The 20,235-nt window shown below is 42.9% G+C and overlaps 1 protein-coding gene across 1 annotated transcript in view; it reads left to right on the plus strand.

The window, feature by feature from the left end:
- NGFR (nerve growth factor receptor) overlaps positions 1-20,235 on the plus strand; it is a 77,208-nt gene that overhangs the window by 27,055 nt on the left and 29,918 nt on the right. Inside the window, exon 2 of the mRNA XM_066587834.1 lies at positions 4,437-4,572. Within this exon, the coding sequence (XP_066443931.1) occupies positions 4,437-4,572 (136 nt within the window). The remainder of the gene's footprint in view (positions 1-4,436; positions 4,573-20,235) is intronic.

The raw sequence follows: 20,235 nt of genomic DNA on the forward strand, positions 1-20,235 counted from the left end.
TGATGCAGGCATTCAGATCCTGAAATCCAGTGGTGTTGATTCTGGATGGTACTGGATCCAGTTGATCACTAATGAAAGATATAGACCTAGTATAATTTGGGGGCAAAATACACTGATGCTTATTAATGATTTAAATTCCTCCTTAACATATCTATCTATCTATCTATCTATCTATTACATATCTATCTATCTATCTATCTATCTATCTATCTCATATCCATCTGTCTATCTATATCATATCTATCTATCTATCTATCTATCTATCTATCTATCTATCTATCTATCTATCTATCTATCTAATATCCCAAATCTCATATCTATCTATCTATCTATCTCCTATCTCATATCTATCTCATATCTATCTATCTCATATCTATCTATCTCATATCTATCTATCTATCTCATATCTATCTATCTATCTATCTATCTATCTATCTATCTATCTCATATCTATCTATCTATCTATCTCAAATCTATCAATCTATCTCATATCTATCTATCTATCTCATATCTATCTATCCATCTATCCATCTATCTATCTATCTATCTCAAATCTATCAATCTATCTCATATCTATCTATCTATCTCCTATCTCATATCTATCTATCTATCTCATTTCTATCTATCTATTTCATATCTATCTATCTATCTATCTATCTCATATCTATCTATCTCATATCTATCTATCTATCTATCTCATATCTATCTATCTATCTCAAATCTATCAATCTATCTATCTATCTATCTATCGATCTATCTATCTCCTATCTCATATCTATCTATCTATCTATCTATCTATCTATCTCATTTCTATCTATCTATTTCATATCTATCTATCTATCTCATATCTATCTATCTAATATCTCATATCTATCTATCTATCTATCTCCTATCTCATATCTATCTATCTATCTCATATCTATCTATCTCATATCTATCTATCTATCTCATTTCTATCTATCTATTTCATATCTATCTATCTATCTATCTATCTATCTCATATCTATCTATCTAATATCTCATATCTCATATCTATCTATCTATCTATCTATCTATCTATCTATCTCCTATCTCATATCTATCTATCTATCTCAAATCTATCAATCTATCTCATATCTATCTATCTATCTATCTATCTCATTTCTATCTCATTTCTATCTATCTATCTATCTCATTTCTATCTATCTATCTATCTATCTATCTATCTATCTATCTATCTATCTATCTCCTATCTATCTATCTATCTATCTATCTATCTATCTCATATCTTTCTATCTATCTCCTATCTATCTATCTATCTATCTATCTATCTATCTCCTATCTATCTATCTCCTATCTATCATTAACATTCATGGATGGATAGACTATCAGGTGGATGGGTGGACTTCTTTTCTTTCTTTCTTTCTTTCTTTCTTTCTTTCTTTCTTTCCTTCTTTCTCTCTTTTCTCCTTCTTTCTTTCTTTTCTTCTTTCTTTCTTCTCCTTTCTTTCTTTTCTTTCTTTCTTTTTTTTCTTTCTTTCTTTCTTTCCTTTCTTTTTGCCTATTTTCTTTTTCTCTTTCTTTCTCTTTTTTTATCTATCTATCTATCTATCTATCTATCTATCTATCTATCTATCTATCTATCTATCTATCTATCGTATCTATTATAGTCATTGTGATTTGAAGTTGCTCAGAGACTCAGTAATAACCTCATATTGCTTGCATATGCAGCAGTAAAACGTGAAGCTCCCGGGTCTCAATGTATCAGGTTCCCCAACTATCATGTGCCATTTATAAAGCTGATGTCTTCTTATGTGGCATGAGGTACCAAAGCTTAGGTGCAACTGCTACCTCTGCTCCCTCTATAGATGCACCCATGGTTTTAGTACAACGCGGCCATACGCCAGCCAGTATAAGTAATGACCACGGATGGTCATTGACATATTTGCCTGCACTAATGGCTAAGCTTTCTGGGTGAGGATGCTATTAAGACATGGCCGGTTGGGTGGGGGGATGGGTAATGATATTGGAAACCGCTGCTCTATAAAGTCATTTGCGTATATTTATTACCATGCTGAGTGTGGGGAAAAGGAGCAGCTTGATTATTGGAAAGCTGTCCTATGTCTCGTGGCAAATTGGTCTAGTTTATTAGGAGCCCTGGTCATTAGAAGATGGCTCACTGACTGGAATATAGTTCGACTAATTGGAAGGACACCGTCCGCTGCCTCTTGCTATGATTCTATTGGTGATCAGCTGTCTTGTCACCTTTTATTCCTTATTCTCTATGCTGCTGCTATATATATATATATATTAGAAAAACATGGCTGCTTTCTTGCATAAACCTCACCAAACCTGTCCTTCAGTTGGGTCTAGTATTGCAGCTCAGCTCCATTGAAGCCTATGGGTCCACTCTGCAGTACTACACACAACCTGAGGACAGATGTGGTGCTGTTTTTGGAGCAAAGCATCCATGTTTTTATAATCCTAGAAAATCCTGCAAGGAATCGCTGAAATTGCAACTTTCTAATCAGATAGCCCCTTTTACATATGGCTAAATGCCCAGTGGTCAGAGATAACAGCTCTGATCTTCACTGCAGTGAACCCCTGGTGGGTCAAAGTTCGAAAGTGAGAAATTTAGTTTTGGCTTGTGTGTTCTTTTAATTCTGGACGAGCTCCAAGACCTTTGAAGTTCTTAAATTCCACATTCTTAACCCAGCTGTGGAACTTTTCCCATTGGAGGGAGGTGTTGACAAGTTGGGGGTCCTGAACATCACCCCTGTAATGCAGTTTCATGGAGGATTTTATGTGAACAAACGTCTTTTTTAATACTATTATTAGGAGTTTTTTTCAGTGTAGGATACAGTTGGCCAACCTAAGACTCCTCCGAAGACCTGCATAATATCACAATGCTACAACTGCTTAAAGGGGAAATACAGTCAAGATGATCTGATCAGGGCCAGTTTTATAGCAAATGGGCCTCTGGAAAATAAACAAAATCGAGTCTTCTGCTTGCCGTTTTTAGATAATTTAGCCATAATATCACAATTCTGACATTTTTGGTCAATATAATAATGCCTTATACGGTTCCTGTAGGGATATCACTATAGAGTGCTAAAACATATTCCCTTAAAAAGTCAAATAATACTGCCTTAAGATACCAACATAAAGTGCTCAAATAATACTCCCTTAAAAACTCTAAATACTGCTGCCATATAGCTTCCATATAATACTGCAATTCAGTTCCCAAATGATTGAACTATACAGAAGTGTAACCTGAAGCTGCTGGGCCCCGGTGGAAAATTTAGAGCAGGGACCCCCAAAATAATGCATCATTTATAATACTGGTCTTCATATATGGGGGTAAAAGACCTTGGGGGCACCTTAAGGATCTAGGGCTTGGTCTAGGTGGGACTGCATGTTCTGCAGCCATTATAGCTATGCCCATGGTACTGTACACCACTAAATAGTACAGGGTAGCTTTAGTTTGTTCCTGAGACAGATAGATAGACAGACAGATAGGAGATAGATAGATAGATAGATAGATAGATAGATAGATAGATAGATAGATAGACAGATAGTAGATAGATAGATAGATAGATAGGAGATAGATAGATAGATAGATATGAGATAGATAGATAGATAGATAGATAGATAGATAGATAGATAGATAGATAGATAGGAGATAGATAGATAGATAGATATGAGATAGATAGATAGATAGATATGAGATATGAGATAGATAGATATGAGATAGATAGATATGAGATAGATAGATATGAGATCGATAGATAGATAGATAGATAGATAGATAGATAGATAGATAGATATGAGATAGATAGATATGAGATAGATAGATAGATATGAGATATGAGATAGATAGATATGAGATGGATAGATATGAGATAGATAGATAGATAGATAGATAGATAGCTATGAGATGGATAGATAGATATGAGATAGATAGATAGATAGATATGAGATAGATAGATAGATAGATAGATAGATAGATAGATAGATAGATATGAGATGGATAGATAGATATGAGATAGATAGATATATAGATAGATATGAGCGAGATATATAGATATGAGATAGATAGATAGATAGATAGATAGATAGATAGATAGATAGATAGATAGATAGATAGGAGATAGATATGAGCAAGATAGATAGATAGATAGATAGATAGATAGATAGATAGATATGAGATAGATAGATAGATAGATAGATATGAGATGGATAGATAGATATGAGATAGATAGATAGATAGATAGATAGATAGATAGATAGATAGATATGAGAGAGATATGAGATAGATAGATATGAGATAGATAGATATGTGATAGATAAAGATAAGCATAAATAGATAAAGATACCGATAAATAAATATGAACAGACAGATAGATATTAATTGATTGGTTGAGTTAATCTGATTGTTGTCTCGTGTATCTCTGTAGTTATTGGTGGGCGCTGAAGACTGCCCAACGGAACAGTACACCACAAGCGGAGAATGCTGTAGAGCCTGCGGATCCGGAGAGGGAGTCGTACAACAGTGTGGGGTGAACCAGACTGTGTGTGAACCCTGTCTTGACAGTAAGTAGCTCCAGACTAATTGTATATATATATTTATTTATGAGCACACGGTACATAATTAATATACTGCAGCTCAGTCTGCTCTTTACCCTGCACTTCTGTGTCCTATCTGAAACTAGCCGTGTTTGTTTGACTTTATACATCACTTTATTTTATACAGCATATCTGCTGCTTTGTTGAAGTAAAGGGGTTAATTCGGCAGCTGCGCCCCAGACCCGGGCACCGCTCTGCCCCCCTCAGGGGCCTCTCTTTATGTCCTTCAAATCAAAATCTGGATTCCATCTGCCATAATATAAACCTCATTACTTCAAAATCAATGGCACCCTGCCTTCTTCTTGTTGCGTCCTTGACGGTGACCTTGGGAAGAAGGGAGATAATATGCACTGTAGCAGACGTAGCATTGTCTCTAATATCCCCCTAATGAGTGCAATGAAAGGGCAGATTCACGAAGGACCAAGATTGCTCATGCAGCGGGTGGACAATAATCCAATTATAGGGACACTTCAATTTCCAAGTAAATTTGATGATTTTAAAGCAAATGAAGGAATTCAGTGGGAAGGAAACTATTGTGCCGATAGCAGAATAATGTAGCTTCACCTATTGCTTATGCAAATTTTTATTATATGATTAAAAAGAATTTCTACTTTCAGCCCCATGTCCTTTTTAGGTCAGAAATTCTGTGATGGTTCATGTCTTAATAAATCTTTAGAGAATTTGCAGTTCAAGTTTTCTGATACAGAGCAACAAATCCGCGGCATAGACATACACTACCGGTCAAAAGTTTTAGAACGCCATCATTTTTCCAGTCATCGTTTACATTAACACCGTTTTAGTCTAGTAAATAATTTGAAATGGTTCAAAGGTTTAAAAGTAAGTTAAAACCATAAAAAATATTATGAAATTTTAACCTGAATAGTCTGAATTTATGATTTTAACCAAAGGGCTTTTTTTCGGGGAACATATCAAGGAGAGATAGCTGCTCTGCAGCACAGAATGCAAATTATGGTTTGAAATTAGGTGCAAAGCCTTTCTAGGGGTGTTTTAACTTTTGTAGACTACTTTCAAACCCACTGATTCTATATAACCAGTGTTGAAGTCACAGAGACTTATATAGGTTATATATAAACAGTGTTGGAATAGACTGTATTACAGCAGCCTCTAGTACTAAACGCCGCACATATGCAGTGTATTGTGTATGTGCAGCATCTCATATGCATCCAGAGAGGCTGTACACACGTAATACGCAGTAAAATAGAACGTATGCGTCTATTAGACACAATAAAAAAATGCTAGTTCGAGTGGGTCAATGAAAATCAATGTATTTTTATTGACTCCATTCACCGCGTATATCGCTCGTAATGTGCGGTGAGATTACGTTCGTGTGAATGAGCTCTTAGGAGTGGAGGTCTGTCCTACAGAGAAATTACCAAAAAAGTCGAGGTGGCATTAAAGGGGTTCTGACATGAAAAAAAAAAAATTGTACTCACCTTGCCTGGCCTGGCCCGATTGCCAGGCATGTCCCCTCCAGCCGGCATCTTCTTCTGTGCCTTTAAAGCAGAGCAGGAGCGGTCAAAAAGACCGCTTCCTGCTCTGGTCCGTCCGTCAGGCACTTCCGAGGTCAACGGACGGACCGCCACAGCAAGCACGTCACAAGCAGTGCTTGCTGTGGGCGGCCCGTCCGTCCGGCTGAACTCCGGAGTGCTGCGCATGCGCAGTGGAGACGCAGCCCGTCCTGACTCCTGTAAGAGAGCACCTCTCCACTGCGCATGCGCGCGATCCCGGAGCGGCGCGGCTGCTGGAGAAAGAAGACTGCCTGCCGGGAGGCATACTAGCACTTTCTGCTTAGGTTAAGCAGCGCTGCTGATTAGAGCCACCTGATTGGCTCTTCGGCACCACGTGACTGCACAGCGTGCACCAATCAGGTGGCTCTAGTCAGGCTGCTTAACCTAAGCAGAAAGTGCTAATATGCTGCCGGGAGATGACCCCCCGATGTCAACAACAACAGGAGAACAGGTAAGTGTTATCTTTTTATGCTTTAGCAGCCATTAACCCATGGGTTCCCTGGGTCCATTAGGCAGACCAGGGAACAATGGCTGCTAAAGCATAAAAAAATTATTCATGTCAGAACCCCTTTAAGTACAGTTCCCCATACGATAAAAAGGCACTTGGAAACAGGAGGAAACTGACAGGAAGAGGTCTGGCAGACCAAAGGCCACTACAAAATCAGATGACAAGTTTTAGAAAGTCAACGGTTTGTGTAATCGAAACCTCACAGCATAAAATCTTCAGGCACGGCTTAATGCGGTAAAAAATAAACAAGTTTCCATTTCAACTGTGAAGAGAAGACTTCTATCTGCAGGTTTGACACGTAGAGTATCAGTAAGAAAGCCACTACTGAGATTGTTAAATAAGAAGAAGACTTGCTTGGGCCAAGCAGCACCTCCAGTGGACTACTGAAGAGTGGAAGAAGGTCTTATGGACTGATGGATCAAAATTTGACATCTTCGGTGCATCACTCAGGGTTTTGAATGTCGTCGAGTAGGTGAAAGGATGGTTCCTGAGTGTGTGACGCCAACTGTCAACCATGGAGGAGAAAGTGTGATGTTCCGGGGCTCTTTAGATTCTCTAGATTCAGAAAGGGCAACTTGCATAGGGTAACTGGCACACTGGGCAAAAAGGGCTACCACAGCATTTTAATTTGCCTTGTAATACCCTCTGGTGTCCGCTTAGTTGGTCAGGGGTTGATAGTTCAGCAAGACCACGATCCAAAACATACTTCTTGGTTACTTAAGAAGAAGCCCATAGGCTTCAAAGAATGGAATGGCCTGCACAGTCTCCAGACTTAAAGGGGTTGTCCCGCCGCAGCAAGTGGGGTTATACACTTCTGTATGGCCATATTAATGCACTTTGTAATATACATCGTGCATTAAATATGAGCCATACAGAAGTTGTATACTCACCTTCCCTGCGCTGGCGTCCCCGTCTCCATGGTGCCGTCTAATTTCAGCGTCTAATCGCCCGATTAGATGCACTTGCGCAGAAGGGTCTTCTCCCTTCTGGTTGGTCCGGGCACGAGTGGTGTTCTGGCTCCGCCCCCTTCTACGCGTCATCGCGTAGCTCCGCTCCGTCACGTGTGCCGATTCCAGCCAATCAGGAGGCTGGAATCGGCACACGTGATGGGGCGGAGCTAAGGGAAGGTGAGTATATAACTTCTGTATGGCTCATATTTAATGCACGATGTATATTACAAAGTGCATTAATATGGCCATACAGAAGTGTATAACCCCACTTGCTGCCGCGGGACAACCCCTTTAAACTCCATTGAGCTTGTTTGGGATGGACTGGGTAGAAGGATGAAAACAAAGCAACCTACAATTGCAGCATATTTGTGGGAACTTCTGCAACAATGTTGGGAACAATTTCTGAATTCACTTGGTGAAAGAATGCCTCAGCTAGAGGTGGCTACTGTGAGGAGTCAAAAATCTAGATTTAATCCATTATTTTTATTCATGTTGACTTGTTTATTTGTTCTTTGCTTTCATTTCGAAGTACATTTGAGACATTAAGCTGTGTAAATATTCACAAAAACTAGAAACATTGAGGTGTTCTAAAACTTTTGACCGGCAGTGTAGAGTCAGACCCTAAACTCCTGGCTGCATGCAAACTGTATTCTGCTATACACTGAACTCAATAATAACATAGTATACAGTAAACTCCCTCTAGTGGTGGCTGCAGGCAGCCAGAAGTTTATGCTTTTATCTCTTCACGCCCCATGACGTACACAGGTTAACGCAATATGCCATATATTTGCAGCATGTATAAGTCTCAGACAGTGAGACTGCACTATCTGCAGCGGAAGCTGGCTATGCCAGACAGCCGACCACCTGCTTCAATAGCAGGAGTTGGTGAGAATGCCAATCCCCTCTGTTAACCACTTACATGCTGTGATCAATGTTGATTACTCCATATATAAGGTTAAAAGGGGGAGGATGCTCCCTCTGTGAAGTCTCCTCCCGTGAAATTGCGGTTGCCAGACGCCAGTCAATGACCTCCGAGTCTACCAGGGCTTGTCATAGGAAATAATAGTGATAATACACAGAGGTACAGAAGTACTGCAGTGTATTATTTGAGCGATTATGAGATTGCAAGTTAAAGTTCCCCTATATGGACATAAAAAATAATAAATAATGCAACCTCCTCCTGTTTGTATATATTGGAAAATGCTAATAAAAACTAGTTTAAAAAAGATAATAATAAATAAAATATAGGCCAAAAAATCATGTAAAATTAGTAAAGAAAAACTCTGTTGAGTTTTTCCCTTTTTTGTTTAAAAAACTTTTAAAAAATTATGTTTGGTATTGTTGCACTTGTCATGACCCATACAATAAATTAAACACACTTCTTATCCAGCATGGCAAGCTCTACTTAAAAAAAAGAGCCAAAGTGCTGTTTTTCTTCATTTTGCCTCTCAAAATCCACAATAAGAGTCATTAAAAAAGTCATATGTACCCAAAATGGTACCAATAAAAACTACAACTCGTCACACAAAGAACAAAGTTTTACAATACATTATATGTGTGCCAAAATGGTACCAATAAAAACTACAGCTCGCCACACAAAGAACAAGCCCTCATATAACTATTACAACAGTAAAGTAAAGAAAGTTATGGCTTTTGAAAAGAGGTGATGAAAAGTCCAAAAAACCATCACATCCTTAGATCCAAACTAGGCTGAGTCCTTAAAGGGGTTGTCCCGCGCCGAAACGTTTTTTTTTTTTTTTCAATAGGCCCCCCGTTCGGCGCGAGACAAATCCAATGCATGTGTTAAAAAAAAACCAACCATTTAGTACTTACCCGATTCCCCGCGCTGCGGCGACTTCTTCCTTACCTTAGCAAGATGGCCGCCAGGATCTTCACCCACGATGCACCGCGGGTCTTCTCCCATGCTGCACCGTGGGCTCTGTGCGGTCCATTGCCGATTCCAGCCTCCTGATTGGCTGGAATCGGCACACGTGACGGGGCGGAGCTACGAGGACCAGCTTTCCGGCACGAGCGGCCCCATTCACCAGGGAGAAGACCGGACTGCGCAAGCGCGTCTAATCGGGCGATTAGACGCTGAAATTAGACGGCACCATGGAGACGAGGACGCTAGCAACGGAACAGGTAAGTGAATAACTTCTGTATGGCTCATATTTAATGCATGATGTATATTACAAAGTGCATAAATATGGCCATACAGAAGTGTATAACCCCACTTGCTTTCGCGGGACAACCCCTTTAACCCCTTTAAGTTGAACGATCCATTCACAGTCCACCAATACTTGTCCTGCTGTGAGCATCAGTCTGACACCATACAATACCTGTATTACACCCAATATCAGTGCAGCATCCAGTGACGTCACCCAAGGTTGGTGCTTTCAACCAAGGCCAGGAGGGAGCATTGGGCAAGGTTTATCAGCGGGGCCCAGAGCACTTGCTGAATTTGGGACTACCCTCGAGGCACTTGTGACGTAATTTACATACTGCATTAAACTTCCTCTCATCTGCAATCAATAAGCAATGAACTGCAAAAATGTCCATTAGTCTCTAAGTGCGCTGTGAATCATTTGGTGGGCATATTGCACTTGATAGACTCACTTAGATCCAAATCTGTGAAAACAATAAAAGTGGTGGTACTTACCTGTCCTCAGCCTTGGCAATCCAGTGCTGCAGTCTTCAAGGTCTTTGTTTTGGAACAGAAACCACCGTTCTCCTGGCATCACCACTCAGATGTTGAAAGCCTGTGATTGGCTGCACCAGTCAGGTGGTTTTCGTTCCAAAACAAAGACCATGAGGACCGTAGGGCTGCAGCGCTGGATTGCCAGGGGTGCGGATGGGTAAGTACTGCTGTTTTTTTTTTTTTGTTTTCACTGATTTGGATCTATATTTAACAAAAATTTACATCATTCGGATAAGCCCTTTAACATCATTCATTTGAACTGCATTACCAGACATGGACAAAGGTGGCGGTGTTTCTTAGACTATTCACAACATGTATCCTAACAACCATGACTGTGTAAAGTGAAAGCTGCATGTGACTTGGAACCTTTACATCTTCCTGTCATCATCTCCATTGTTCATGGGACGGCCGCCACCCCTTACCAGTTACAGCAAGAAGACAGAGATCAGTAGTCTAATCCCGCTATAGGAAGGAGTCCAAGATGCTCATGTGACTCACAAGGCAAAGCAGCTATTAAAGTGAAGAGTTTTAATGGGATAAGTTAACGATGCAAATTACTCTAATACCAGCGAGAAAAGTGGTATTAAACCGTAAACACTAAATATATTGCCTCTCCCCAAGCACGGTCTGGAGAAGATCAAACCTCTCCTGCTTCCAAACTCAAATGGGATTTCAATCCTTAAGGGAATCTCATCAAAACCTTAATTGAAATGTAATGGAATATTGAGATTTACTTAGTCATTAGCATTACTGTAAATGAAGAAATTTAGTCAACGACTAAACACTTTCCAAAATGAGAAGTAGAAAGTAATCTATGCCTGAAATAATGTGTATGGTAAATCTGGGGCTTGATTATTTCTATGGGGTCCCTTGCTGAGGTGTAACTTTAAGCCCCCGGGCCGCTAATTCAAAATCACTAACAGGGCTCCCAACTGCAGCGTCCCATAGGGAGACCCCAGACACCTGACATACGAGGGGAGCTGGGAGGGTAAAGAGTTGGCTTGCCACAGCGGCATTTACCAGGCTGCTTCCTGGAGGAACACACGCAGCCAAGGCTAGAGTAGCACAGCAGGTCACCTAGGACACGCCTAGGATAGGGAATGCACCCTAAACAGGATAACAAGGAATTAGTTGTCACACGTGACATCACCATTCCTACATACACCGATATGACCCTCGGCGGATATGAAATTCAGCTACAGATGCTTCTTAGTACCACGGGTCTCTAGGAACGGTTAGCGCCCAGCATAAACTTTACTTGAAACTTGAAAACAGATAATATAAGGCAGTACAATTGTAGACTTCACAGCGCAGGCAAATGAATGGACTTATTAACTTAGTACCAACACAGGGCTCTTACAGGCTCAAAGACACATGTGTGAACAGAGATTATTATCTTGTAGTACCTCCACCCCGCCTTGGAGACGCGTAGGTGTGACAATTAAAGGGTGTACCTCTACATGGTGATCCAGGTTCCAGATGGCCACGTAGGAAAATTAGATGATTAGATAGTACCTCTGCACTGGCCTTGAAAAAAAGTAGTTACTTAAAAATGTTCTCTCACTCTTGGTGGCTCACTCTATTAACATCCAGCTCACAAGCAGCACAGGAAATCTCTCCTCCTTTTCCATCTTCACCACAGGAAGGCTGAAGGTGCCTCCATGTGGTTCTGTGGTAGGTGGAACTCAGGTGGCAGACAAGATGGAAGACCCTTCCCGCTTTCAAGCACCCACATTTATACCTTCTCTCATACCATGTGACATGACATAACTGATACATTTACATGCAGGCTTTGGATTTTTGCAGACATTAACCTCTCAAGCGCTGCAGCTGTGCAACACAAATATTGGAAATGACAAGACAGCTTTGCACAGTGCATCAACATAAAACATACATGTATGACATTTATGGAGGGAACCAGGATGATGTACTGGGTCACTACACAACCATTATGCCTGACTCGAGCCCGCTCCATAGCTGGAAAATTGTCAGCTGTTTCATACAGCTGAAAAACAGCCGCAATGGCTGCAAGTGGAGCTAGCTTTAAATACAGACATTTAACAACTTAGATGCTGCAGTCAAGACTGACCACAGTGCCTAAGAAGCTAGCTGGAGGGGAGCCCGATGTGATCTCAGGGTGCTAATGGGTTGCCATGGTGGGCTGGGGCCTAGTGAAGGCTCTCAGGCCTGCCATAGATTTCCGCCTATTAAGCCCTGATCGTAGCAAGGATTAAAATGGTTTTACCACCAAAGACATTTATCTCTTATCCACAGGATGAGGTATAAGTGTCTGATCGCTGAGGGTCTGACTCAGCTTGCCCGAGAATGGCATCCCCAAATGCCCCATGTGACTGGAGCGGAGGTGTGCATGTGGGACCACCATTTGATTCACTGCTGTGGGACAGGCAGATATCAATGTGGTCAGAAAGCTCTATCCGTCCCATAGAAGTGAATGGAACAGTGGTTATACATGTGCACCTCCACTTGAGTCACATGGGACATTCAATGGTGACATTCTTATGATCATTGGGGTCCCAGCGGTTGGATCCCCAGCAAAATAAAATGTTTTGCCTATCCTACGGATAGGGAATAAATGTCGTTGGTGGTAATACTCCTATAAAGGCGTTTTCTGATTTATAACATCATTGGTGGCATTATCAGTGAAGAAATACCTCTCCATGTCCACGCTGCTCCACCGCTGCCCCTCTGGTCCTCCTGTGGTTTGTTGATACTTTGTCTGCAGTGGTCACATGGTTGTCTACCCACATTGCTGCAGCCAATAAGGGGCCCGACACAGACGTCATTGGTGATGTACCATAATGTTTATGGGGCGTCCATGGGCCACCACACCTGGTGATGTCACCTGTCAGATGCCGTGGGGGGCTCCAGCACCACTGTAAATATATTAACCGAACATAGTTAGGGGCAGGAGGGGCCCAAAAATAAAATAAAATAATTACTCGGCTAATCCCTTTAATAGACTTATGTCAGTGTAGCGAGCCAGAGTGGGAGCTGCTAGTGCCACGGTGGCTACAATCCATAACTGACACCAGGCTACAGTACATAAAGTAAGTGGGACTCGATGTTCGTGCTTGTCTCTGCTCCTGGGGTAGATTTTACAGTGTAGCATGGTACAGGTACTCCAGTGGGAAGGAGATTCAGGAGTTAGTAAGGGGCTAACAGCAACATTTACTTTTATTGAAGTTTCAGACAAACAAGCTGACTGTCCATACAGGTCATTTCCATACAACCGGGCTCAGAGTTGGTGATCGGAGATACCGCTGGTCCGACACAAAAATTCCCATACTGCTTGTCCAGATTTCTCACTGGTGCCCTAAATAAAATACTTCAGCTATGTATCTGGCACCTCTCCCCTCCCTCAGATTCATAGATTAGGCTGGATATAGCTTTCCTTCAAAAAGCTGTCTGCACTTCTTGCTAAACTTTTGGGTTCTCCCAGCAGCATAAGTCGGATTGGTTAAGAGGCAGGAGAAGTTTACTAAGTGAGGTCTCACTCACACGAGCGTGCAACGCATGCCAAAGTTTGCCGCACAAAAAAAACCACGAGTAACTCCCCAAAAATAGTGTGAATGGACATTTTTCTGTGAAGTTGCTTCGCGTAAAATTTGTCCATTTACACAATGGAATTTGCAAGGCTAAAAACATAGCAGCGCACAACGCAGGAAATGGGCGCCGCTGCTCCGAGACGGGAGAGAAAGAGATGAAGGGAAGCCCCGCAGAGAAGGGAGTTTCCCCAGGGATTTCCTCCATCTCTCTCTCCCCACTGCAGAGAGTGGTTCCCCTGCAGAGGAATTCCTTCTCTACCGGACAGCTGAACAGCACATTTTAAAGGTCTCGCTGTAAACTCCTGTTAGTCCCCTCATCTCCGCAGGGACTAACAGGAGCTTACAGCAGGACATTTAAAATGTGCTTCTGTGTTTAGCGGCGCGGCAGCACTCCCTCCCCCCTTATCTCCCTTCATCTCCCATTCTGATTGTTTAGAAGTTTTCACTAAGCAATCGGAATGTTTACTTAATCAACCTCCCTTGTTATCCAGATCCCATAGGAGTCTATGGAAACTCCTCCACCTTGCGCACCAAAGACAGGTCAGGTCTAGAGATGAGCGAGCATACTCGCTAAGGGCAAATACTCGAGTGAGTAAGGCCTTTTGCGAGTACCTGCCCGCTCGTCTCAAAAGATTCAGGTGCCGGCGGGGGTGAGCAGGGGAGAGCGGGGGAGAGAGAGATCTCCCCCCATTCCCTCCCCGCTCCCCCCGTCTCTCCCCACCCCCGCCGGCACCCGAATCTTTTGAGACGAGCAGGCAGGTACTCGCAAAAGGCAATACTCGCTCGAGTATTTGCCCTTAGCGAGTACGCTCGCTCATCTTTAGTCAGGTCCCTTCTTTTTATGCAGCTGGGAATTTCAGTTGCTGAATTTCAATCGCTCATGTCCTAGCTCTTTAGGTGCACTTCTTTTACGCGCTTGAAAGTCTTGTGTCTGAACGTTTCCAGAGGAAACCATTGGTTCTAATAGCCACGCTTTTTGTATGCGGCTAACTTCGGCATGTGCTGTGCACTCATGTGATCGAGGCCTAATACTGCAGATCAGAAGCTACACTATCCTCCAATCACCAACTCCACTTTAAACATCTATTCAGCCCATTTACCAAGAAAAATAACGCAGAATCATCATAGTAATAAACTTTTCTTTAACACTACTTAGTAGTGACAAGTCTGGATCACTACATGAGAAGAACAATATACTGCAATACTGAAATATTGCAGTATATTGTACAAGTGGTAAGATGATTACAAGTTTAAGTGCCTGGTGCGACCAAAAAAAAGTGTAAAAATAAGTTTAACTAATTTTTTTAATAACAAGAAAATTAAAACTTTAAAAACAAACCTCCTCCCACTTTTCACATAAACAAAAGGATATAAAATAAACATATTGGGATTCCGCGTCTCTAAAAGTCTGAAATTTTAAAATTTCCCACTATGTATCCCATACAATGAATGTCATAAGTCAAGTAAAATACGTATCGCAGAATAACCATTATATAGTACCGTTAAAAAATACAACTCGCCCCACAAAAATGAAGCCCTCATGCGGAAAAATGTTATGGTTTTTGGAAGATGTGGATGAAAAAAAATGAAAGCAAAAAAAAAAAAAAAGAGAAAGTTGTCCACGTCCTTAAGGAGTTGTAATCCTGGTCTCCTTATATGTGGCAGAGCGACTTTATAGGCCGCCTTAGGCTCCAGGACCCAGGTGCACTTTCACCGTCTGCTCCCCATATAGCTACGTGTATCACTAGAGACCTATTTCTCCACTTGTGATACGTCTATCGGTAGTTTTCCGTCGCGCTGCAGCAACTCCCAGCATTTCCGTCCCATTGTCTACTATAGATTGGGTTTTACTAGCATTTTAAAGATTTGTAAGGATTTGTTAAAGGCGCAGGCTACATAAATCTAGAATTACTGGTGACATGTTTGAAGTAAAGACTGCCCAAAGGTATGTGAACTGCAAACACCAGTGTGAAACCTGTCACGTTAATAGAAAACACCTGCCGAGCTGTCATGTTCAGCTCCACGGCTGCATGTCAACGCCGTCCATAGGGGGGAAAACTTAAAAGTCAATGCAAAATCTGTAACAGCGTCCCCCACCTATCATGATGCGTTTGGGGCAGAGATCTCTCAGAGCCATCAGGGCACAGGCACAGTCCACGACTAGAGATGAGCGAGCATACTCACTAAGGGCAATTACTCGATCGAGCATTGCCCTTAGCGAGTACCTGCCCGCTCGGAAGAAAAGGTTTGGCTGCCGGCGGCGGGCGGGGAGCGGCGGGGGAGAGCGGGAGGAACGGAGGGGAGATCTCTCCCTCCCCCCCCCCTCTCCCCCTGCTCACTGCTGCAACTCACCTCTCACCCACGCCGGCAGCCGAACCTCTTCTTCAGAGCGGGCAGGTACTCACTAAGGACAATGCTCGATCGAGTAATTGTCCTTAGCGAGTATGCTCGCTCATCTCTATCCACGACCTATATAGTCAAAAATGACTTTTTAACTATATATGGCTTCTTTATTCCAGAAACAGCACCACACTTGTTCATGGGTTGAGTGTGGTATTGCAGCTTAGCTCCACAGAGGTGAATGGGGATGAGTTGCAATACCGCACACAACCTATATTCAGATGTAGCACCAGTATTAGATGAAAGCAGCCATGTTTTACTAATCTTGTACAACCTCTTAAGGCTAACTTCATACAGGCGAGCGCGATACAGGGCTGTGAATCCCACCCCCATATCACCTCATAACCCATCACACTGATAGGGGGTGGCGCTAAAGCACGCTGTCGCTGCAGCCGAAAAAGAAAGTAAAGTCGCTGCAAAGCGCTGTGATTGAAATTGCGACGATTTGCTGCTTCCATGTGTGGGCGGACCCTAAAGCAACCCATACCATCGGGGATGCAGGCCTTTGAACTGTGCGCTGGTGGTCCGTACTAGAGATGAGCGAGTATACTCGCTAAGGGCAATTGCTCGAGAGAAAAGATTCGGGTGCCAGCGGCGGGCAGGGAGCTGCGGGGGAGAACGGGGAGGAATGGAGGGGAGATCTCTCTCTTCCTCCCGCTCCCCCCTGCTGACTGCCGCTACTCACCGCTCACCCGCGCCGGCACCCGAACCTTTCCTCTCGAGCGGGCAGGTACTCGCTAAGGGCAATGCTCTCTCGAGTAATTGCCCTTAGCGAGTATACTCACTCATCTCTAGTCCCTACCCTTCTGAGGGCTTAGTCACACGGGCGCCGATGCGCCCGTGTGACTGTGCCCTTACTGCGGGAAGAACACGGCCATCTTTCAGGACGGACGACTCCCCGCAGCGCAGAAGAAAGAACACATGACCGTCAATGGATCCGGCCATATGTTCTTTGCTCCGGCACTGCAGAGAGACGTCCGTCCTGAAGTGCGGCCGTCTCCTTCCTGCAGTCACACGGCGCATTGGCGCCCGTGTATGGGTGCCGATGCGCCCGTGTGACTAAGCCCTGAGTCTGCAGGACACTGCGTCCGTGGATTCCAAAAAGAATAAGTGTTTACACGGGCCGATTCATCATTCATTTTTCTGCATGCAGGAAGTAAATGATGAACAAGAAGTGAATGACTTTCTGTTCGTCGTCCAGTCGGCGCATGTATGTACACGCCCGCTGGATCGCCCGTCTAAAAGCACTGTTAGTACCGTTTCCTTTCCCAGCTTTTTGTTAACCCCGTTCCAACTTTTTTGAGATCTGTTGCTGCCATCAATTTCTAAATAAATTAATTTTTTAAATTAAATATTTTTGAAATTGGGGTTGTACGTACTGAAGTAACACAACAGACGTGGTGATAGATCCTCTTTGAATGTACATGCAATCCTTTAATTATAACATGATGTACAACAGTGGTGCTTTCTTAATTGAATTATTTAATCTTATCTCTTGATCTAATTACTTAATTTCATCTTCTGATATGCCGAGCTGGCGAATTTCCTATTTCATCTGGAAAGAAGGCATGCCATGACTTCCAGGCGCCAACTGCTCTGACGCAAGACATGCTCTAAGTGTATTATAATGTGGTTAATGAGTCACATTGGGTTTTCCTCCCTGTACCGTGCCAGATATTGGAAAATGGTATATTCAACTCTGATCGCTTTTATTTTAGGTTTGGCGCACGCAAGGGGAAAGTATACGTTAACCGTATCTACAGGCCTTTGTTCACCAGAGGCTTGAAATGTATAACATATAGAGATGAGCGAGCATACTCGTCTGAGCTTGATACTCGTTCGAGTATTAGCGTGTTCGAGATGCTCGTTACTCGTGACGAGTACCACGCGATGTTCGAGTCACTTTCATTTTCTTCCCTGAGAAATTTGCGCGCTTTTCTGGTCAATACAAAGACAGGGAAGGCATTACAACTTCCCCCTGCGACGTTCAAGCCCTATACCACCCCCTTGCAGTGAGTGGCTGGCGAGATTAGGTGTCACCCGAGTATTAAAATCTGCCCGCCCGCGGCTCGCCTCAGATGCGGTATATATTTTTGATTTTACACATTTCTGGATGAATTGCAGGGAAGGGCTTATATATTTAAGCCCTTCCCGACAATTCATCCCGCGCACGCCGGCAGCCCATTGCTTTCAGTGGAACCTGCTGTATTGCCGGCTCCATTGAATTCAATGGGCTAACATCGTTCTTCTCTGCCACAGCTGTGACAGAGGAGAACGATCTTTATGCTGACAGTGCGGGGGGTGGGGGGGGGCCCACTCTTGCCGCTATTGTGGCTTAATAGTGGGACCTGTGAACTTGAGATGCAGCCCAACATGTAGCCCCTCGCCTGCCCTATCCGTTTCTGTGTCGTTCCCATCACTTTCTTGAATTGCCCCGATTTTCACAAATGAAAACCTTAGCGAGCATCGGCGATATACAAAAATGCTCGGGTCGCCCATTGACTTCAATGGGGTTTGTTACTCGAAACGAACCCTCGAGCATCGCGAAAATTTCGTCCCGAGTAACGAGCACCCGAGCATTTTGGTGCTCGCTCATCTCTAATAACATATCATTTCATGTCTTTCCAGCATCATCAAGTCCTTTGCCTGACCAGCGACAGTGTCGGCATGGGAGGTGACACTGCTAGCTGGAGCTGTGGAAATGCCTGCATAGTCATCCACGTAGAGGATGGGGAATTTTGTAGCAATGATAATAATGATCCTTCTTTCAGCAGCTACTTGACACTACCACATGCCAAACTACTAGCGATAGGAAGACCAGCTGCAGAGGTGTAACTTTAATGGGTGCAGAGGATACGGTCACACTTCAACCCTGGAGCCTTAGGGGATTCATAAGGACTCCCTTCCCCATATACTACAAATTAAACATTATTGATAAGGGGCCCTGTTAAAGATTTGACATTGGGGTCCAGCAGCTTAAAGTTACGCATTGGGGTCCAGGTTTTTGTAAAAAGGGTGAGCAGTGCCCTGCTCCCCTCTTACTGGTGATAGGGGCCTGGTACCATTGTTGGCCACTTTGTGGCACTCCAGACAGAGCTCTAAATTTAAGAAACAGGCTGCGCCATCACGTAACCTGCAACTCAGACATCATACCCATGACCTAGTTCAGCTTAGCATAGTTGGCAGAATGGCACAACCAGTGGCAGATAAAAGGTATGTGGTACATTTTACCTGTAGGTTCTGCCGAGTTGTAGGGGGACTGGAAACCTTAAAATAGTGAGGGTATGTTAGGGCGATGAGCAGTGCCCTTCTCCCCTCTTACTGATAACAGCGGCCTAGCCACTCTGTCAGGTCCCAGGCATGCTAAGTCCCTTCTGCCACTCTGCGGCACTCTAGACGGAGCTCTAAATTTAGAAAGCAGACTGCGCCATCATATATCCTTCAACTCAGATGCCTTACCCGCAACCTGTTTGATGTCCTCCTCCCTTTATTACATTTACCACTTTCATGTGCAGGTTCTTGACACTTATTTATATGGGTACTGATGAACCAACTTGGAATGGGTCCCCATAGAACCTACAAGGGCTACTTTTATGGCATGTACTCCCTTGTGCTTTCAGATGGAAGGAGATGAGATGTCCTACTGGGTGGAGACAAGTTGTTCTTCAAACTTATGTTGATGAGACGTCCAGCAACAAGTGAAGGGGAGATGTTATGCAAAGAGTTAAGGAGCATACAATGGGAAAAGTGAATAAGAGGAAGAATACCTTCAATATATATATATATATATAAATAAATATAAAAGGTCTTCTTCCTCTTACTCGCTTTTCCCATTTTATGCACTTTGACCCTTTGATTTGACTATTTAAACATATATATTCCATACACATCATAATTCAAATTCATATGCTCTGCCATAAGAGAGCAACCAGAATAAATTAACAGATGGCCAAAGGAAAGCAAAAATTCAAATAATCCT

Source organism: Eleutherodactylus coqui, chromosome 13 (genome assembly GCF_035609145.1).
Source record: "Eleutherodactylus coqui strain aEleCoq1 chromosome 13, aEleCoq1.hap1, whole genome shotgun sequence".
NCBI classification, from domain to species: Eukaryota; Metazoa; Chordata; class Amphibia; order Anura; family Eleutherodactylidae; genus Eleutherodactylus; species Eleutherodactylus coqui.